This window comes from Rhinolophus hipposideros (genome assembly GCF_964194185.1).
Source record: "Rhinolophus hipposideros genome assembly, chromosome: 14".
NCBI lineage: Eukaryota > Metazoa > Chordata > Mammalia > Chiroptera > Rhinolophidae > Rhinolophus > Rhinolophus hipposideros.
The window spans coordinates 36735104-36757994 of NC_138060.1; the positions used below are offsets into that span (position 1 = coordinate 36735104).

Genomic DNA, 22891 nt, shown 5'->3' on the forward strand with positions numbered 1-22891 from the left:
GGGCACAGTGAGGAAAGCCCTATAGTACTCATGTTTCATTGGACTTGGTATATTCCCTATGTTGGTGTGGGTCGTGCCTTTTTTTGGTGTAGGTGACGCCTACACTCAACTGAGTTGTGTCCCTGTAAGAGCAAGCACCTATGTGGACATAAAGTGAATGTTCTCTTGAAGAATAGGAAAAAAAGAGATGGCTTTGTTTCTTCTATTTTGTCCATATTTTGAGGTAGGCAGAGGAAGATAATGAACTAGACTGGGTGGAATTCCTTCACAGTTCTGAAGCACAAGGACAATTCTGTACGTGTATTCTCGAGGACAAATGATGTGCAAGGGCTGCTTATTGTCCGTACTCATCCCACATATCTCGAGGATGCAGCATAATGGATCTACTTTCCAAATTTTACAATTGTGCCTGTGATGATTTATACTCAGTCTTGCTATTGTAGTACCTTAAGGTAAGGGTGTCTCTCCCTATCAGACGTGCTGACGGGAACCGAACCCTGATGTTAGTTCAGACGTGCTGACGGGAACCGAACCCTGATGTTAGTTCACAGCCCATGTAGTCCCAGCACTTACAGGGTCTCCTCGCAGCCCTTTTTCTCCACGGTCACCAAAACGCCCTTTCTCTCCTGGGCTTCCCTAAAATTCATAAAAATCAGAAGAAGGAGACGACAAGAACGTTTAATAGCATTAATAAAAACAAACAAAGACCTTATTTTCTCCCTGATTTGAATAATTAAATATTTTTCTCCAAAGTTATTTTTAAACTGGAAAGAGAAACGACCAAAAAATAGTTTCCGGCATCATGTGAATAATTTAAGAGCGACCTCAATTATTTGCCACAGTGGTGAACTCTGTGTTCCAGACAGATTTATCATCTTGTTTAGTTTTTACACAACTGCTTTATAAACCAGGTGTTGTTTACTGCCTTTCTTTTAATGAGGCAGTTGAGATTCAGAGAAATTATACATTTTCCCCCAAGTTGGTTGCATCAGCTAGAGAAAGTGGGTTTCTGACTCACCTGTTCACATTCCAAAGACAGATAAAGTAGATGATGGAAGTATGGCTGATGTTGGTATTTGTTCTAGAAGGGCATGAGTGCCACACACCTTCAACGTGCTACCCTGCACCACACACACTTGTCAGCACACTTTGACTGTTCTTAGTGTGGTAGCCGCTTTTCATTATGGACCCCAATTCTTCACTCCTCTCTGTATCGATGCTCTTTACCATGTAACTCTGTAGTGCCTACCAACTGTGGTGGGCTAAGATTCTGTACCCCTGAGTTTGGCTGTGACTTGATTTGGCCAACAGAAGGAACTAGAAATGTTACTGTGAGAATTCTAAGCCTAGGCCTCAAGAGGTCTTGAGAGACCTTGTATGTTTCTACTTCCTCTCATGTATTTCTGCCATGGCCACGAGAAGGTTATAGCCAACATGGCCAGGGAGCTGTCTGGTCCCAGGAGAAGAATTAGAGACGTGGGGAACAAAGCCCCCAGCCAAACTATAGACACGAGCTAAGGTTAGCCAGGCTCAGCCTAGATCAGCTGAACCTCTCGGGCACATAAGAAATACAAGTTTATTGTTGCATGTGATTGAGGTTTCATGACTGCTTGTCACAAAGCAATTTCGTGGCGCTATACACCTAGGGTAGCTCTTCTACTCTGTTAATCACATCTTTAATTCCCAGTACAGTTTTCATGTTGTCGATTTATTAAATCCCTACCTGAGATCCTCTATCACCCTTTTCTCCTTTTCCTCCAGGAAGACCACTGTCACCCTAAGAAACAGAAGAATAAACTCAAATTCCCATTTTCTTAATGAGAAATATCTTTATGACACAAAGAGAAAGCTCTACCTGTACTCCATTTAATCCATCAATTCCACTTTCTCCAACTTCTCCCTAAAAGACACATGTGATCAGGATAGAGTGCATTACATTTATGTGGAAAGAAGTCAGACATCAAACAAAAAGTCTAATTTTATGCTCCATATACAGCTTCTTTGTTAGGCTGGCCCTGGGTAGTATCAAAGATCACTGAGTAATAGAAATTTTCAATAAATAATATACATTCCCTGCAATAAAAGACAGAAATCAACAAAATGAAATGCTTGACAAAAAAAGGAAGGTCAACAGAAACTTCATTTATATAATCTACTGGTCAATAATCTCAAAAATAAAAATAGCTCTAGAAAGCAGATGGGGATTTAAATGGTTATGTTTGGTACCATACCTTCTGACCATTTAGTCCCCTGTTTCCCTGAAAATAGAAAGGACAGTAGTGGTTAGTTAGTGTAAGAAAATGGAATAAGTTGGGAAGACTTCACAATGTCTTATGAGACCCTTACCTTAGGACCTTTGGCGCCATCACATCCCTTAGTACCTTGCTCTCCCACTCGTCCATTGGTTCCTCTTTCTCCCTGAGGAAGAGCACATACCCCAATGAAGTTTTTCTATTGTAATCTGGAATGTGTCGTCGACGTTTGACAATTGTTATGTTGAGAAAAAATGTGTGGCTTCTCATGGTTTACAATCCAGAAATCGTGCTTAAAGAAACTAAGAATGGAAATAAATCAGAACTACTCTGTTGACAACTTTGCTTCGGATCCCACATGGACACTGTCATGGGTGGGGTAGCATCTAAATAAGAGAGACATACAAACAACTGGAAGCTAAGATGTCTTCTCAAGATTTCAGGAGATATTCCAGGAACAGATAAGGAAAAATTAGTGCGACAGAGAAGGATACTCCAGGTACGATCTAAGCAAGAGGCATGATTTCTAGACCAAAATCCATCTCCCTTCTCTCTCTTTCTTAAACAAAATACTGCTCCTGCAGTCCTGATCTTGGTAACCCCACCAGACCGTACGTCTTGTGAGCTGAAAACAAAGATGCCATTCTCAGTTTCTCTCCCCAAGTGGTCACCAAGTTATGTCTATTCAAACTGCATTTGCACTGCCCCAAACTACAATTAGGACCTCTTTGTTTTGCACCTACTACCGCAAGACTTCCACCCATAATTCCTGCCTTATCATCCATCCATAATGTGGCCTTGGCATGCTTTCTAAACCCATACTGCCATAATTTTTACTCCTATGCATAACATCATTCAAGAACTACCCATGAATTAGAAGACACCATCCAAATCTTCTGCAGGATAGTCAATATTCCCAATAATCTGGGTCTTGCTTGCCATATATATAACCCTCCTCTGGGTCCTAGTTTCCAGTCATGTTGGCCATGTGCCATTCTGCAGACACACAATTCTCCGACTTACATGCCCTTGAATACTGTTCTTTTTGTGGTACAATGTTCTTCTCCACAAACTTTGCCTGGAGAAATGTTTATTTCTCCATCAGATGTTTGTCTAAGCATTACCCCTTATTTGCAGGTTTCCTCTTCCACGTCCTGTCACCATGGCTGCTACTTGAGGTTTTTTCTGCTACACTGCCACATTGCATTCGATTATACCTCTAGCACAGGCTTTGTGTATAATAGCTGGATCCACTGTTGTCTCATTTGTCTTTCTACTAGTTTGGAAGTTATGTGAGATAGAAATCATATTTTTTATTTTATTTATTTTTATTTCTAGGGCCTGGCACTGTGCCTAGCACATGGTAAGATGCCTGAATATATATTTGTTAAATGAATAAATGAATGGTTGAGTACATTTGTGAGTGAGGTCTTTGATAAAATGTGGTAAATGTTAAGATGTTTAATATATAATTGTTAAATGAATGGATGTATTGATGGAAGGAAGGGAGGGAGAGAGAGAGGGAAAGAAGGAAGGCAGGATAGATGGATGGATGGATGGATGCAATCAAGAGTAAGATCCTTGATAAACAATGTGGTGACTCGGTTTACCTGTACAAAGTGAATCAGATAGGGCGAAATGGTAGTGGCCTGACTCTTTTGGTGAAGAAGATACCTTTTGCCTTGAGTTCATTGTGCAATGTTGGTGGATGGTAAAAAAGGAGACAGTAGGTTAATAGACCACTAATAATCACTAGAAGCAAAGGCTGATGAGGAACAGGAAAGACCTCTGGTTTTGCACATAAATCCTTAGAATCTTGACTTTTCTTGTGTCTCTGAATTGACACAAATGATTTCATATTGTAGATACGTTATTAGGAATAAATGAAGCGAAGAAAACCTTGACTTACATAAATGCCTTCCTCTCCCAGATAGCCAGCACTGCCTTTAAGACCTGCAGGTCCCTGGAAGTAAGGAAAGGAAGAGTACATTAGCACTCCACAGCCAAAAAACCAAAGGTACTCAAGTAACATCATGCAACTTTACAGTTTTACTTTATTGAGAAAAGGAAGCGTTTGAAAAAATCAGTTCTCTGCCACAACCTATGTTGCATTTATACATATAAAAATAAATGGATTTTTTAAAATTAAAGTTTATTGGGGTGACAATTGTCATAGCAAAGTTACATAGGTTTCAGGTGTGCAATTCTGTATTACATCATCTATATCTCACATGGTGTGTTCACCACCCAAAGTCAGTTCTTCCATCACCATAGATTTAATCCCTTTTGCCCTCATTGACCAACCCCTTTCCCCCTTCCCCTCTGGTAACCACTAAACTACTGTCTGTGTCTGTGAGTTTTTTTTCCTTCATTTAAAAATAAATAAATAAATAAATGAATGGAATTTTGAGAAATATTTCCAGATAACTCGAGGGTGTGTGGTTATGTGACTCGTAATGCTGTCCGTAAGTTTCTCTGGGTTATATACAGTGCTGGAGTTTTTCCAGACAAATGTTCAAATTAACACAGCTGTATTTGCCCCTGACAGACTAGAATTATTTTTTCATTAAAAAAATTTTTCTTTAGGAATCATAGAAAAAGAGACCACCTGCATTTCTTTCCATTCTTTCTGAGCCCTACTTTTTTAAAAAAATTCTACCACTCTTTTTACATGAATTAGAAACATTCAGGAAATCATTAGTCCAAAAATGTTCTTCAGAGACCGAGTCATGGTAACTTGGGAGTTACAGTGCTATCTATACATTATTCAAAAATCAAACGCATCTGTAAACAGCACTCATATTACTAACGTTTGTACGGATTTGAACATTTAGTATGTTTTTCCATACAGTATGTTTGTACATATTTGAATATTTTCTAAAGCCCCAAATCATATTTTTACATCGGGATGCATAAACTTCCTTTGGTAGGCAATATCTGAATCTATTTTTGGTTCCTGTTTTCATAATTGGTCTGTTTTTGCCGATACATCTGTGATAACATTTTGGTCTGGCTAACGCTGACTGGAACATCTTAACATCTTTTGCTGCATATGATAGGGTAATCTGATCGAGCTTGATTTTCAGCAGACTACACAAAATATTCCCTACTTGATTTAAATGACTCCACAGTCATTAACAATGAAAATTGAAATGACATTGGTATCCAGGAGGTTTTCATTATTTAACATGCGAGATGACAAATGATTTTCTGCTTCATTGTCATCGCTGCGAGAACACTGGATAATCAAGGATCTTGGCAGTTGTTTCTCCTGAGACTTGTATGAAAAGTTTTTAGAAAGTCTCCAATTTAGAATGCCAAGGAAAAGCCATGACGATCTAATTTGACTTATAAGAGGACAAGTGTAATAAATTGTTACTTCAGAGGCTTCACCGGGCAGTTAAAAATCACCCTTTATTTCTACCTAAACTCACGTCTGAAAGACATACTACATTCAAATTAAGTGAGCCATAAATCTGAATCACCTTTTTCCCTGGTGGCCCATGATCTCCCATTGTGCCATCTTCTCCAATGCACTTGCAGAATAAACAGCAGCACGCCCTTTCCGCAACATTGACCTTGGGAGAAGATAGGAAATACATTATATTTGGTGGCATTGCGTCCCTATCACACATAAAAGCTCACCAGGGTGATTCAGACTTTGATCAGTTTCAGAAGCCTGTTTACCATCAAAGTGATGGTGCTCTAGAGAGAATGGCATGAGATGTTCTTTAGCTTCCATCTTTCCTTCTATGATCTGCATTCTCTAGCATATGAGGAATTGAGAATCAACTCAAAGATTTTTTTATGTTCTCAAAATGGTATCAGTTTAGCCATGGCCAACTCACTGCATACTATTAATATGATTTTCTGTTCCCACAACATCCCAGCGTTGACCATGATCACCCTATACAATTCTGCCCCCAATATTTCGTTCAATAAAGTGAATGCATACTGTTTTCTCTGTTTCCTGTCTTGTGAACTCCTTGTATGCTAGAGGATTTAGATGGTGCCCAGGGTCACACTGCTTAGAACTGAGTCCAATGGTAAACACTTCCAGAGAAGTTCGTGTGTGGTGGGATTTCAAAAATACCAATTACATGTTCAACATTTCAGAAGCATTTGCTATAGAGGGTGGGGTCATGAGAATGTTCTTCTTTATACCTTGGCCCCCCAAAATCACATTCTATATTTAAAAATGTGAGTGAATGTCATCCTGGACCTAGTCAGTCATCCCCTGAATAACTGACATATTCTGTTGCATTTTTACAATTAACCCACAAGATTTATTTTAGGAAAATTCTGTTTATAGTAAATGCCATGTTTTGCCTTGATGGGGGAGAGTCAATCTTTGTGTTGAGGTGTTTCCCATCAAAATTCTAGTGTGATGAAAAATGAAGATCTTTTGTTACAACCACTTAGTGATTTCCCCTCTTTGTCTTTTATTATATAATGTTGCTTTTCTGACATTAGGAATATTTTTCTAAAAATCTCAGAAAAACCAATAACACTTGAAACATATAAAACTAAATAATAACAACAAAATAGATTCTCTAATTTCATACTAGATATAAATTTTCTTTGGATCACCAAAATCCTACAACATCAAATTTTTTACTATTAACCTTAAAATTAATCTGTCTAAAATTAAGATTTTCTTGTAGGGTTGAGAAACCTGGCATGCTTGCTTTGAGGAATAACTTCCTCTCTCTATGAATTACCAATGCAGATTTCAAAAAGTAGTAGACAGAAAAATACATTTTTAAAAACAGACACTATATTTCCATGTAGAAAGGAATTCCAACAAAACTCCCCTATTCTTTAAGGAATGGTTTTTACATAATTTATACTGAACAAACTGTGTTTAAACATTTATCTATATACAAATTCTATAGGTGTAAAACAGCAGGAGCTAGTACTTCGTTGGAAAGTGTCCCGATATGCTGATGACAGATTTTATAAATTATCAGGAAATTACAAATTATTAGCCATTCATTAAGGTGAAAGTAGTACCGCATATCTTGGTAACACTTCACCACTGTTGTTCGAGTTCCTGTCCATTTCTGAAAGAAGTATGATTAAGATGCATCTCCTATAGACATTAGGGTCTAAAAATAGATCGCGAGGCAAAAATCTTGGTTCGTCAAGACTGTCTTCAAAAATCTTTGATTGCTCAAAGTACCACATAGTAGGTCTATCATTATTATGTCACTAACTTTCCTTCAGCATCGGAGCAGATTGCTTCTTTTCTAGTTGAACCCTAAAAGCAACTGGCTCTCATTTACAGGCCACGTTGCAGGGAAAATACACATCTTAGACACTAGAATTATCCTCCAGGTGGTGAGCTGTGACCCTTAGGATCCACAGGGGATGTGAAAACCGGTTAGCTGAGAAAACCGCTCCTTGACTCTCACGTCTCAGACTTTCTTTGGTGTTTACATCCCTTGACTATAACTTGAGCAGGATTACGCATGCTATTTGCTTTCTTCCTTTTTGTCTTTTCTTTTTTGGCCGAGCACACAGACATACTTTGACATCTCTACTCTACTACATGTCTTTCAAAATACCCTCTTATTTAGGCTGTGCACTAATTCAGAAAAGCCTTTCTTCACTGCCAAATCAATGAATGTAGTTCAAATTTGTAAGCATAAATATTAAACCTATAGATGAAAACAATAAAAAATTTATACTCACCTGCTTTTCCTGAATAACTTACCAGCTGCTTTGACAGTCTGCTCCCAAGATCTCTCATTCCAATAGTGAGCTGGGTCCTATATTCAAATCTTTTCCCAAATTCAATGTAGGGAAGGTCAGCCAGATCACTTGAATCGGTGTTTCCACTCAGAGCAACAGTTATGAGGGCATTCAAGCCTATCCAACAGAGTTTACCATTCTCCAAGTGAGGTGAGTCTGGTTATTTTAATCTTTTTGCATATGTATCTAAATTTTTATTCTTGGAAAACAGTTGCAAGAGGAACACTCATTTTATTGTGCACTTACCCCAACCACACTACGTAAAACTGACAAGTGACAAGACTAATCATAAAATAAAAGGAATTACATTTCTCAAAACTAACTAAATTGGAGACAGGGTAAATTGTAACAATGAGAGAATGAGTTAAAAAAAGGGTTCACAGAGCATGCTAAAGTACAGAGGAATCCATATATCAAGAAAGTAAGTGTTCTAAATTTTTGCCACTCAAAGGGGCTTCCTTGGAACAGTAGTGCAAGCATCACCTTGCAGTTTATCAGAAATACAGAATCTCAGGACCCATCCCACACCTACGGAATCAGAATCTGTGCTTTAATAGAATCCCTATGAGACTTGCATGCACATTAATGTTTGAGAAGCACAGCCCTAAATAACCTCATAAGGGATAGAGAATCCAGTTGGAATTGTAGGTAGCAAAATGCCGTAAAAGACCTCTTGTCAGGCAATTAGAAATAAATGACACATCATCATCTAGAGCTGTGGCTCATAGGCTTTGGGATTTTATACACCAGAATATTTCAAAGATAACTTCTAGGGACTAACAGAGGGTTGGCTTCTTTTGCAAAGTAAGAATGTTAAAATAATGATAGTAATAAACCTGGCAATTGTTATAGTGGCGGTAACCATAGCACAACTGTGCTCTCATTTATTAATAGTTACTATGTGCCTAGAGGTTGGTTAAGTGCCTTACATGTATTACCATATTTGTAAGATACAGATACAACTGTATAGGTAGGTACAATTATAGGTTTATTTTACAGACAAGCAAACTGAGGCTTGGAGAGGTTAAATGACTGGCTCAAATTTTTTTTGTTTTTTTTTTTTAGGTTTTTACCCAGACAGCCCAATTCCAAAGCCTAGACTTAAAAGACATTTTAATAACAAAAGTGTACTAAGGACATAACCAGAGAGTTAAGAGCAGTCCTAAAACTGAATAAACTTAGCTTTATGAAAACCTGACTCCACTGGCCTAAGTTGTCTCATTTTTTTTTTTTTTTTATGGATGGGTGAAAAATTCTTTGGATGGGACATGGAAACCAATGGACTAGAATAGATAAAGAAATGTTCAAGGACTTGACAGAGTTGAGAATGCTCCTTATATAAGTTTGCATATGATTTTGAATGAAGTGAAAGGCAGATAAGGAGGGGAATGAAGAGAATAAAGTTTCAAGGACACACTGGGAAAGTTCAAGTTCTAGGGGAGGAAAACAGAGTGGTTGGCTGAAGTGTAATAAAGGAAGAAACACCAAAGGAAAGGGTGACAACTAGTTCTGGTTTGCCTAAATTTTCCTAGTTTTCATTCTGAGAGTCTCTGACTTGTTTCAAGCAAACAAGGACAGATAGTCACTCTTCCAAAACAGGGGAATAAATGGATGGTGAGGTGAGCTGGGATAGGCAATAAGGAACGCTGAGTTCATCAACTGGAGTTAAATGATCAAGAGAAGGCATGCTAGTGGATCTATTTATAAGGGGGAAAAAACCTCACATTTGATTATAAGTTCTAGGAAATGTAAAACTTGTAAGAGTTATGAGAACCATGGAATTGTTGATTTGCAGGAAATATGCATATAACTATTATTAGTAACTGCTTTTCTCAGGATGGAGGCTCCAATCCTGCTTCTTTCAGACTCATCCAATAGACAAATCACATGATCTTAAATACAGTGTCTTCAATTCCTAAAAACAAATTCAGGAGAAAAGATTTCAAAAATTGGGGGGGTGGGGGTGTAGGGGGAATAATCACTGAGTAGATTTTAGAGTATTAGATCTTTAAAAATTAAGAAATGAATTCAAACCCCAATCCACATACACTAGTTATAAAGCCACACCCACCATTTCTCCTGGTCTCTTCTAATTCCATGGTGAGTGTACAGTTTACATAGGTAAACTACAGCAGCTTACATGGTGTCACATTAGGGAGGCTTTCCTAGGTCAATAGATTATAGTGCTTAGTTAGCATCAACTGAAATCCTGTGTTTGTATACGGGAAGCCCGAGCTGGAGGTACTTTTTGTCCATACTGACAGCCATTTGACACTTTTCAAAGAACATTGGTGGGCATCATCCCTTTATCTCTCCCCAAAGATTCTCAATTTCTGAGGATATTAAAATCTAGCTTCTGAAGTTGAAATTCATTTACTAGTTTTTCCTTGAGAGTTGGAAGAAAGAAGATTGGTCTTAGAAATCTGGGTTTTCCAAGAGAAACTCCCTGGAGAAAACTCTGATGTTGTCTGTAAGAGATACATCTTTTCCTCACAAAGAAAAGCTGAAATTAAAAAACAAAAAAACCATAAACTGCACCCCAAGGTGCCATTTTGAGGCAAAGGTCCAACTCTTTGTACTCTACTTGCTGCTTAGGGGTGACATAAAGAGTAACCTTCCAGGTGAGGTGGCTCTCATTGACAAAGGGCTATTGACCAAGGGCTATTCCTCAGTGAAGGGGGACCTGTGAGCTGTTAGCAGCCAACACGCACAGCAGCTGGAAGATGTGGGAGCCTGGCTGGAAGGGGCAGTCTGGGTGGGGCACAATAGCATCCACTTATAGGAAAGTTTTTCTATTTTTAGTCAAACCATGTGGATGCATTTTTCCTCCATTGATCCATATTTTAGTAAGAACCGACAGTAAGTCAGACTGGGCATTGGTTCTTGAAGCCAAAACCTTGGTGCCAAAGCTTTAAAAATTCATAAACACCATGGTTGGTTCATCTGTGGTCTGAAGGAAGGAACTGATTCAAAAGCCCCAAAACTTAGTCAACTTGTCCAACAATGCTTGCAACTCTGGAAACTTTTTAAGAGTTTAGAAGAAAATAATCCAACTCTCCCATACTTTGGTCAAGCAGAAATACACGGTTCACTTCTGCTGATACTGAAGAAGTAGCAATATTAGATAATGTGAGGCAAGGAGCACTCTCCGGGAAAGCTAAGGAAGAAGATATATAGTAAAACGAGAGAAATAGGACTTTGTATTCATAGAGCATGAAGAAAAAAGTAGAGGCAAAAAAATGTTCTCAGAGCTCATTTGCTCTGTCAAGTGCATACAGAGTGGAAAGGGTGAGAAATTCAGGGTTATCTGAGTGCCTGGAAATTTAAGAGCTAGAATTGAGATCTGATACTACAAAATTAATACTCATCCCTTTCCCACTCTTCCCTCATGCTCGATACCTTCTTTTCTAAGTTCATCCGATTTTTGTTCAAGTTTTTCAATATCATCATCCAATCCATCTGAGAATAAGAGAACCACCTAGGAAAGTATTCAAAAAAGAAAAGTGAGTAAAAAGGAGATCATAGCAACCATAGTCCAACAAATAAAATGAAACCAAGTTACCTTTCCACGAGTAGCCGATTTATTCTGAAAGGCATCCCACAGGGAACTCAAGGAGTTTACATTGAGAAGAGATGGTCCTTTAACTGTTATATTCTTCAAGCTGTTCAGTATGTTATCACTGTAGATCTCAAACTTGGGAAAGTATTTTTCCATGGCATTGGTCACTTGAAAAGCTACACTAACCTGAGTCTCTGTGCCCACCTCACAGCTAACCCCATCGAGGGAGCTGATGGCACGTAAGATGTCTGGAAGGTAGGTTTCCATCCCAGACTGACCATCAAGCAAAGTCTGCCCATTCTGCTGAGTTGAGATGTCAAATCCTACCACAATGTCCACAAAACAATCTAGGGTTCAAGGGAAAAAAAAAAACATAACCTTATTAGATCAACAAATCCATTTATTTGACTTGGATGCTATATCTGAATCAAGTTACCAAGTTTTATGGAAAATAAAAAAGAGCACAAGGAAACAATGGAAAAAGCTCAGAGTCATTCTTTCATAACCTGTAAAAGTATATAGTATTTTTTTTTTAGCTAGTATAAAATCTAGATGATTCTATAACAAAGTTCTAAAAAATTTTATTGTGGCCATTGAAAAAGCTATGCTGTCATTTAAATATCTTAAGTATATTGTGGAAATGTTGATAGACTAAAATAGGAAATTCATATCCCGTGACTTATCAATTGAGGTCATTCAACAAACATGAAATTATAAGATAATTATGAAAACATTTGCATAAAGTCATTGAGAAAAAAAAATAAATCACAAAGAACTTGTCTAAAGGAATGATTGTGTTGATTTAGCTTTCTAAAAATAATCTGATTTCTCTTTTTGTCTTCTAACACCCACTCTGAAAAGAAAAAGTAAAAGGACAAATAAATACTCCAAGAGATTCTTTGAGATCTTGCTTGTGTTAAGTCCTACAAGTGAAGAATTTGGGCACCAAATCCCCCATATTTAACTATGCCAACGAGGATGACTCCTTCAAAGCTCGGGCCCTCAAGAAGCCAAAGCCAATGCCACTTTGGGGTTCAAGAAATACCTACAGCGGTACTGCATTTAAAATGTGTTGTATTTATTTTTCTCAACCCCAGGGACATTTACACACTGGAGAAACTAGAAGGGGCTTGATATTTTAAGCTGAGCCTCCTAAAGGGAAGATAATTAGAGAATCAAGTCATATGACCTATAGTCTCTTCTTTCAAGGATTAAAAACTTCAAACATTTTCCAGCAAATTCAACAGCTTGCTGGGTAAGTTAGGGGAGAGGAGTGTATATTTTTAATTTGCTTTCTTTAGATAAGCAATTTTTCAGATATTGGTTGTATGGACAAAAGCCTGCTTCCACTACCTCCCAACACACTGGACAGTTGAACATTTGTAAGTCTTTGAACACAAAATGTCAGTTTCAATTCTTAAAACAAGGGCCAGTAACTTGATTTATTTTTAGTGAGAAAAAGTCAGGTGAGGGAAAATGAAAGGCTTATTTGATAATCAATTTTCACCAAGACATTTGAAGTAAATCAATACGTGATAAAAACAATCTGAAAAGTGGGTTTTCTTATTTTACTATACTTACTTTATTGGAAAATGTCTTTCTCAATATTCAGAAAGTGAGATGAAGAAAAAGGAACTAGTCAGAAGGAAACATCAGAATATGTCCTTTCCAAAATTCCTCTTGAATCTATATCCTTTCATTTCTATCTTGAGATTGAAAATTTCCCTCTTGGATGAACATTGTTTTAACCCCTGAACAGAAAACCATTCAGTAACCAAAATATGTGACTGCCTTCAAAGAAAACAGCCTCTTGTGAAAAAAACCAAACATTCACAGAAATGACGAAATGTCATTGAGTGTCCCCTATAAAAACTGAGTATTTTAACTTTTTGTCTAGATTACAGAAAGTACAAACTCTAGTAAATACGTTCCTTGTTTTTTTTCAGCTAATTCAAATTGACAAATAATTCCATAATAATGTGACTAAAGGAACAGAACTTGCAGAGCAAGCCCAGAGTTAGCAGCTCTGTGTTTAAATACAATTAGAGAAATTAGACCAAACTGATCAAGCGGACTCTCGTATGTAATGGCTTTGCAAACTTTACAGAGACATCTGCCCTCAACGTAGGAGCTTAAGAGGCAGGGATAGTCTTGGAAGTGAGCTAGAGAAAAAGCTGAAATAGGATTTCCAAAGAGAAATAATAAAGGAATAAATTAGGATAGTACTGTTCCCCCAAAATAAGACCTACCCCGAAAATAGGCCCCAGTTAAGATCTCAGCCAGACAGACGTGTTCCGTACGTTACGACAAAGTCCCAGTAGATGACATGACTGTATTTGAATAAATGTAGATTGTTGTACATGGAAAAATAAGACATCCCCTGAAAATAAGCTCTAATGGAGCAAAAATGAAAAGACCGGGTCTTATTTTTGCGGAAACACAGTGGGAGTTAGAATCAAATAGGGGCAATAAAAGTAAGTAATCTGCAGCCTTGGTTGTAGAGGGGATGAAAAGGAGAAGGAAAACTAGTGTTCTGAGTGTTTGATTAGTCCTCACAAACAGCAGTGTGGAAGTCTGGAGGGGGGCAGGTGTTTGAGCAGGAAGGCACAAAGATTAGTGTTCCTCATGTACTGGTCACGATTTTGTTACTGCTAAATAACCTGGCACATCTCTTAACCACTCCAGGCATTAATTTTCTTATCTGTAAAAATAGATTATATATTTCAAAATAAAAATACAAAGAACAGAAAAGAAAGGATTGGAGTGACAGTTACAGTCTTCTGGTTCCCTGTCAGACTCAAAAGCTGATTTTAATTGTCTGACTTACAAAGCAGAGTTGCGTATGGCAGATTCTTAGTATTAAACATGCTGTCAAGAAGGTAGGGTATATTAAGATTAGAAGAGAGATTCTTGAGAAAATACTTTAAAGGGGAAAATCGGACTGTTGGCAGTTATTAGCTAGAAGAGAAATTTGTTTGGAGCCTTTGAAAGAAGGGGTATCTCAGATGAAAAAAAAAGTGATGTAGAAAACTGTAAAAGACCTAATTTATATACCTCTCAGATTTGTTTGGACGCCACTCCCCATTCCCAACACGCACTGCCAAGGACTTAGACATTTGTTCAATGGAGAGTCTCACCTGCCACCACGATCTGGTCTCCTGACACTGGTGGAGGGGGGCAGATGTTGACATGGCTTCCCTCATGCTCACTGCAATAGGGCCACAATGATTCTGGTGCCCATGTCCAACCCAACTGAACTCGTGGCAGTTCTGGATCCTTCTACCACTTCCAGCCACAGATATAATGCACTATGGGTTCTGTACTTGGTTTCTCCAAAGGTCTTGGAAACACAACACAGCAGTGTGGGAGAGTTAATCCTCCATGGGGTAAATTCTGACCCATGAGAGGCAGTAGATGGGAAGGAACTGGCAGATGAATCCTTCCTATATTCCCCTGATGTATTTATTGGTCTATGCAGTGGTTCTGTATGGCTTCCTTGGTGATGTTCTGCATGACCAACATGCCAGTTATGCTTTCTCAAGAAGCTGCAGTAGTTTGGTAACATACATCTTCTATTTACTTTCCTTCCTTTATCATTTCCTTTCCACTCACTTTGGCTTCCCTGAGATTGTATTCCCTGTAAATATTAGCAAATAAAGTATTCGCACCTAAACTTTAGTTAGAGCACTGTTTCAAAAACAACGCAGTAAAGACAGAAACATACAGAGATCCTTGTCAAGAAAAGTTGGAAATGACCATCTATTTTTTTCCTTGTATCTCCCAAGTTCCTTGAATCAAATCCCGAGGATGTCTCTTACCTTATCCTAATCAGACCGCCCTTTTACTTAATCTCCCTTTTGACCCATTTGTCCACGATGAGCAAAAGATGAGAGGTACCCTTGATTCTTTTGCTACCTACTGTGTTTCCCCGAAAATAAGACCGGGTCTTATATTAATTTTTGCTCCAAAAGACACATTAGGGCTTATATTCAGGGGATGTCATCCTGAAAAGTCATACTGGGGCTTATTTTCTGGTTAAGTCTTATTTTGGGGGAAACACCATAATTATGTCTCTATGCCAAAAACGGCAGGACTTGCATTTTCTAAGAACTGTCTGGTCTCCTCCAGGTGTTCAGAATAGCCAGACTCAAAGAAAAATTAGGAAAATAAGCATGAATGAAGGTCTAACAAACAAACAGACTTCATAGTTGCTTGTGGGAATTGGGTATATGTTGACCCATTCAATTTGAATATGGCTCTGAAATGTTGCTGAAATATTAAAGTTCCTAAACAAAGGAACTCTTGGTATATTGTCCTGTGGACCAATAATCTCATCACTTCATATATTTGCATTTATAAGGTCATTTCTATCTACCTTTAGCAATACTCTATGATAGTTACTAATACTCACTGACCATTACCACATGCTTCCCATTCATCTCACCTATCCTTATGAAACATAGACTAAGTAGAAAAGCTCCTAATATTCACTCTGTAGAAAAGGAAACTGTGGCGTAGCGCAGTTCGCCCAAGGTTTCAGTAATTAATGTGGATCTGACACTTGGAATTCCAATCCAGGCTTGTCTGGAGTCCATAAGCTGAACTACCTTATTCTACCACTTCCTGTGTAGCCAGGGCTGACAGGTCAGGTAGATTACTATTTCTGCTACTAGATGGTGATGTTGGAAGTGACAGTTTAGCAGCCAGTGGTTTCCCTTAGGGAGCAGCAGCTTGTGGAAACAATTTTAAGATACAAATCCATGATGTCTTAATAAGTTGCAGATAGAAATTGGTGAAGCACAACATTTAGACACTATTTCTTTATCACACCAACATCAGACACTCTAGACAACAACTATATCAAGAAAACAGGCAGCTTAATTTAACAACAAAAAAGTGGGTTGGCGTCAGACACACCTAGGTTTCAAAATTTGCTTAGTCTGTTACTTCCTGTATGATCTGGACTAAGTTACCCACATTCCTTTGAGCCTCAGTTTCCTTACTGATAAATGGGAATAAAAATACAAACCATATAGGGCTGGGGGAAAATTTAACAAAATGATGCATTTAAAGTGCTTAGAGCACCAGGCTGGACCCTTCATAGACGCTCAAGAAATATTGATCCTTAGTCACTTCCCTCCTATCTCCATGCAGCTGACCTTCTTTTCACCTATATTAAATCATAGTGTACAACCAAAGAAACAGAGATGATTTAACTTTACAAATGAGAAAACTGAGAAGAGACAGTAATGCCTCCAAAGTAATGCATATTTTAATAAGAAGCAAAGCTAGATGTTCAGGCTGAAGTGTGGTTTGCTTTGAGCCACATCAAGCTACTGTCTTATTTCCTTGAGTTAGGAGTTTATAGTTTAAGAAGAACTGGCGTCCTCTAATATATTTGCATATGCCTTTGAAGCTTTATCAGTGTTCATTCCAGCCTCATCAGTCCTCAGCCCACAGCTTGGCTACGAAGGGCTCACATTCTTGCTTGCTGCAGTAATGACTTTAAGTTTATCTTAACAGAGTCCTCTCTCTGTCTCTCTCTCTTCCTTCCTTCCTTTTTATATTCATGACTGTTTCCTTTAAAAATCACCCATTCACTACTTGGAGCATATAATCCTAGTTTTGACTTTACACATGGTTTTCTTTTAGTCTCTCAAGTAGAAACCACATGGTTCCAAAATAATTTTCTGCTTAATAATTGGAAATGGGTATTTTGTGTGAAACAGGAAATTAATGTGGGAGGTCTGGCTGTCACCAGACACATTCCAAAATATGGAAAGATCATGAAACAGAATTTACAAAAATAATTGTCCCTGATCAATTATGGGACTCTAAAGCTTCAGCTTACATACTAGATCTTATATAAAAGGTTTGAACCTGGAGTTTAGAAGGACATTTTTGGAGAGAGCTGCTGGTGTGCTGTGAGCTTTCCCACCACACGCATACATATGCACACATACAAGGAAAAGAGATAATTTTCTCTTTAAGTGAAGAGAGAGGAGCTTTAAGATATAACTGGAGATGACACAAGCCTAGAAAGTCTAAAGAATGAGGCACAAGATAGCATGCTGCTTACTCTCTCTGCAAAGGAGAGGTGGCCATGCTAGGCTGCCGTAACTTCCAGTGTTTATCAGGGAAATTGATATGTTACTGTTTCCCATGAAGATGCCATGGCCACGTATAAGAAAGAGCTGTTGTGGGTTCCTTTGATTTCCTGTCCAAGACGCCTACCTGGAGGGACAAAGAGATGGCAGTGGAATAAAGCTGCAGGCATCAAGATGCCCAGAGGCTGAAGAAGGCATAAGGGGCTGTCTCGAATTGAGACATGCTTGTCTTCCTCAAGGGAACTACAGTGGAAAGCTCCCCTGACAAATGTGCTGTGGTAGGGGTGGAAGTGATGGGAGGGGGGCAGGATGGGAAATCTTTCAAGGACTCAGAAATGGACCCAACTTTAGACATGAGCTATCGTCAGAGAAAACCAATTCCTGACAAGTGCCATCAAGTAAGAACTTTCCTGTACCTCTTTAGCTCTTCTGCATTGCCCAGTCCATTCCGGAGAGGCCAGAAACCATGGTTAGCAAGAAAAGGGATGGGCCAAGGAGAAAGGGGTAAAAGTGAGAGGTGGGGAACAATGGATAAAATGGCCCTTTCTCTGTGGCAGGTGAGCAGCAAGTGGCAGGCTAGGAAAGCGGAGTTACCTTGAATGAAGTTTGAAGTTTTAACAGTTAGACTGGGATGGACATATTTAATCACCAAGAAGAGATTCACTGATTTCCTGACAGTGATTAGGGGCAAGGGAAGAGCTGGACCCCATGAATAAATGTAATGGGTCAGTGGTAGCCAAAAATAGTGACTTTATAATTATATCCAAGGTGTCATGCTAAATCAAAGTAAAGTTTAAATATGCGTTTTTAATTTAATCTTCACAATGATCTTTTCAACTAGGTACTGCTATTGTTCACATTTTATTGAGAAGAAAATTAAACTTATCAAAGTTAAGAAACTGTCATCTGCCACTCCCATCCTCCCTTACCCTCTGGTAACCACTAAATTATTGTCTATGTCTATCAGTTTTTGTTTCTTTGTCTTGTTCCTTTGTTGCTTTCAGTTTTATGTTCCACATATCAGTGAAATCATCTGGTGCTCGACTTTTTCTGTCTGGAATCAAATGTATGGTGATGGAAAGAAAATTGACTCTGGGTGGTGAACATACCATGTGATATATAGATGATGTATTACAGAATTGTACTCTTGAAACCTGTGTAACTTTATTAACCATTGTCACCCCAATAAACTTGGATTAAAAAAAAAAAGTTAAGCGACTTGTGTAAGAAAAAATGGCCATCAAGTGGGGATTTATCTCCAGAGCAGCCTCTTACCAACCGTGTAAGCTTTTGTCTTCCTGGTCAAACTCCAGGGTTCATGTTTACCTTAGGTAGTTACACAGAATTATGGTCAATATGTTGGGCACTTTTATATATATAAAAAAAGTTCTCCCTCCTCCAAGACTTTTCCTCCCATCTGTTGGAACAAATGTCAAAAGGTACTGATTTCAGAGAAGTTGCTTACTAACTTCTACAGTAAAGTTTCACAATAAAGATACAAACCTCTAAAGATATTCCCTACATACTTGTACTGCTGCATTTGGCCCTTATAGGCCCTATTGTCAGGCAACCAAAATCTGTCAAATAGTTTATTTCTTTGATATATATGTTCTCTCGCCTCTGATAGCAACTAGATTGTACACAAAGACCTTTTCCTCACACCTTCTGAAATCAAAGCATTCCCATTCAGAAACAGGGCATGCTGTCCTAGGAGACAGGGAGGGGGAAAAAAGACACAGCCTCTCAGGTGCCCTGTTTCTCAATCCACAAGTCACACAAAAATACTTGATAACTGTGAAAAGTTCAATGTGAAATTCAGAGGTACCCATCTAAATTCTCCCACCAGCCCCAGGAGGCATAAATAGACCTTGAAGAAAATGTCAGGGAAGACAGGGGAGGAAGAAACACGAAGGACATATTTGAATACTTACTGCTCTCACCCCCTTGGGTACAGATGTTGCGAACGATCCTTTTTTTGATCTTACGCAGTTCGTCAAAGTTATGAACCGTCAGTTTTTTATTTGCAGCCCCGGTGATCTGAATGAGCTGCTGGTCATCCACTTTCCCGATGCCCACAGAGTAGATGTCAATACCTTTGTTTCTCAGGTCTTCAGCGGCCTGAGCCACATCGTCTTGGGACTGGCCGTCGGTGAGGACCAGCAACACCTGTGGCGTACCTGCATTTATCCGGCTGCCCATGTCTGGCTGGAAGTAATGCCCCACTTGCTGGAGTGCAGCACCGATGTGTGTGTATCCGAAGAGCTGCATGATGTTTTCAATCTGAAGTGATATTTCCTGTTTGCCTATGAACTTTCCCAGTGGAAACTCGGGCTGATAGGTATGGCTGAACTGGGCCACTCCTATTCGCACTCTGTTGACACTGACATCAAAGTCTTGAACAACAGATGCCAAGAATCTCTTCATCTTTTTGAAGTCTTCTGGGTATATGCTATTCGAACCATCCATGAGGAAAACAAGGTCTACTTTTTCAACTTCACAATCTACAAAGACGAGGAAAGGGAACAAAGACGAAAAAAATCAGATTGTTATTCTTTCTTTAACCCAGCCAGAGTAAATTAAATGTTTGCACCTACATAGACCTGGTATTTCTGACAGTGGATTCTTATCTTATGCCACCTTGTGGTCACGTTAATTGGAGGAGAAATAAAAACAATCAGTTCAGAAAGGTGGCACTAGGCATGAACGACTCGCACGTCCTTTTATGCTTCTCTTAGCTTTTTCATTGGTCTTACACTATTTTCTTTTCCAAGATTCCAGAGTACTGGGGTGGTGCTACAGAGACCTTTGTTCTTACCTTCAATCTAGTCTTAGCTCTTCTGGAAAACCCAATGACAATAGTAGCACAGTAAGAAAAAAACAAAATAACACACATTTCTTTAGATTCAAACAAAGAGACAAAAGGTCTGTAGTATTGACTTGCCTCCCTGGGCCACTGAGTCAATAAGTAATTTTCTGGTATATTAAGACAAACTGAAGTTTTAAAATCAAGACTTCTGACCTATATCTAGTCCGTTTTCCTCTTTACCAGCCCCCTTTGTGGTGCATACCGGCAAAAATGTCTACTTGAGAATAGTAGTTTGAACAAACAATGCAGTGTAGTTTAGAGATACTTCCTTTGTATTAACACAGCAAATACAAAATGAATATGAAAGACCATTTCCAGAGAGTGAGCTATGTTTGGCACCTGCTTATGTGTATCACTTAGCCTTCTGGTAAACATTAACATTTCCTTGAATTCCCCAGAGATCTCACCACTGACCTAACTCACTTAATTCTCATTTTAGCCTCGGGAAAGATTAAAGGTGTCTGAGAGTCCCCAAGTCGAGATAAGCAAAAAGGAGATAAAAAGAAGCATGATAAATAAATCCTCCAGGAATTAGTTAACTTATTAAAGTCCTTTGTTTGATTCGAATAAAGGGAATAAACTACTTTTTTTCTGCCCAAGGGAGTGCCTTTCACATAAAAATACAATGTCAACTTCTACAGTGAACTTGAAAAGGACAGACCAAAGGCCACCAGAAGGTAAGAGATTTGTCCTAGTTTTCAGTAAGATCCAAAAAGATTTTGTTAGTTTTGTGAAAGAAAAAGATAGTAGTTGCATTCTAAGGAGGCAACACATGAAAACCGGAAAAGTTAATTTTTAAAAAGAACTGAACCAAGATATTGGAATCCTAGACTAACAGCAATTCATCTAATAAAAATACTATTTTTAGTACACATCTTAATAAAAATAAGGAATTTTAATAGACCACAATCTCCTTTGAAACAAATGATAGCTGAATGAATGAATGAATGAATGAACAAACATATACATAAATGTGGCAATGCAATCTCCAGATGCCAGAATAGAAACATGGCATCCAGGGCAAAACAAGTCCTACTGTACTCTGCTCTGCAGACATCTGAGGATGGAAAAGAATGTTTATTAACGAGCTTGTGCCATTATAGGAATAGGTGAAAGAACTGGGGACTTCAAGACTGGAGGAGAGGACTTCAAGCAATGATCATGGTTGTTAGGAAGAGATGGAATTTGATTTCTTGTGTAAAGAGCAGGAAGAACCAGTGGGTAGAAATGACACATAAACAAATTTGTGTTCCAATAAATAAAGCTTAATCAAAAAAAAAAATGGTGACTTCCCCATCATTAGAAGAGTTTAGGCAGACGCGAGTAGGAATACTGTAGAAGGAATTCCTCTTTGGGGAGGAGGCCGAATGAAATGTCCTTGAGGTCTTTCCAAGCCTGAGATTCTGTAACATGGGAAGTCCTACCAAACAATCCGTGCTCCTTCTCTCCTGGTTGGAGAATTTGCTCCCGAGAGCTACTGCTTTCTCCCTCATTTGGATATCTGTTGATAATTAAGAAAAACTTAACTGACAAACCTTACCTACTTGTGAAGTGTTACACACACTGGCTGACACATTCGAAAGGATCCCTTTCAGGCCTCCAAAATTCTCCACGAAGAAGTACTTGTCCCTCGATCCTGCCATGGCCAGCAGCTCCACTGGATTCGCCTCAGCGATCCCCACGGCCAGGACAAGAATGCCTCTGTCTCGCAAGGCCTTGGCTGTGGCATTGAGCTTTTCCGCATCATGGGATTGCCCATCGGTGATCACAATGAGGACTTGGGGGACCCCCCGGTGCAGGCGGCTGCCCCGGTTTTCGGTGAACATGTGGCCTGCGAAGTCCAGTGCCTCGGCAGTGTATGTGTTACCCCCCAAGGGCAGCTCATCCTGGAGCACTGAAATCACCTCTGATTTTGTGCCAAGGTCATCCAGATAGAACAGCACTGTTGGGTCATCAGAATACCTCAGAGCCCCAAATCGGACCTGATTCTTGCCAACATCGGCTTTTTTCACCAAGTCAATCATGAAGTCCTTCATGATATTATATTGATTCCTGTTAATGCTACCAGAGGTGTCAATTACAAACACAACGTCTAAAACTTCAATCCGCTTGCATTCTGAATGAGGAAGAGAAAGGAAAGCCATGAGATTAGCTTTGAATATCATGAGATTAGCTTTAGACAGCATGGGAGACTCCCCTCCCCTCCCCTGCTGTTTAATTGCCAGTGTCTCCTCTCCATGGGATCCAGCTGTACATTTCTTACATAACAGCCACAATGCATGTATATTTGTATTGCCAGTACGTAGTAATGTAAATTAGGTGAGCTTTTAGGAAAAGGCAGAAGGGAAGTGAA

At 38.9% G+C, this 22891-nt stretch overlaps 1 protein-coding gene across 1 annotated transcript in view; it reads right to left on the reverse strand.

Annotated features, from left to right (window-relative positions):
* Positions 1-22891, reverse strand: part of COL6A6 (collagen type VI alpha 6 chain) — an 87190-nt gene that overhangs the window by 53573 nt on the left and 10726 nt on the right. The window contains exons 6-17 of the mRNA XM_081071585.1: positions 22079-22654; positions 19604-20173; positions 11569-11912; positions 11406-11484; positions 7969-8123; positions 5738-5830; positions 4162-4215; positions 2347-2418; positions 2232-2258; positions 1856-1900; positions 1724-1777; positions 574-636 (exon numbers count right to left, since the gene is read on the reverse strand). Coding sequence (XP_080927711.1) covers positions 574-636; positions 1724-1777; positions 1856-1900; positions 2232-2258; positions 2347-2418; positions 4162-4215; positions 5738-5830; positions 7969-8123; positions 11406-11484; positions 11569-11912; positions 19604-20173; positions 22079-22654 — 2132 coding nt within the window. The remainder of the gene's footprint in view (positions 1-573; positions 637-1723; positions 1778-1855; positions 1901-2231; positions 2259-2346; positions 2419-4161; positions 4216-5737; positions 5831-7968; positions 8124-11405; positions 11485-11568; positions 11913-19603; positions 20174-22078; positions 22655-22891) is intronic.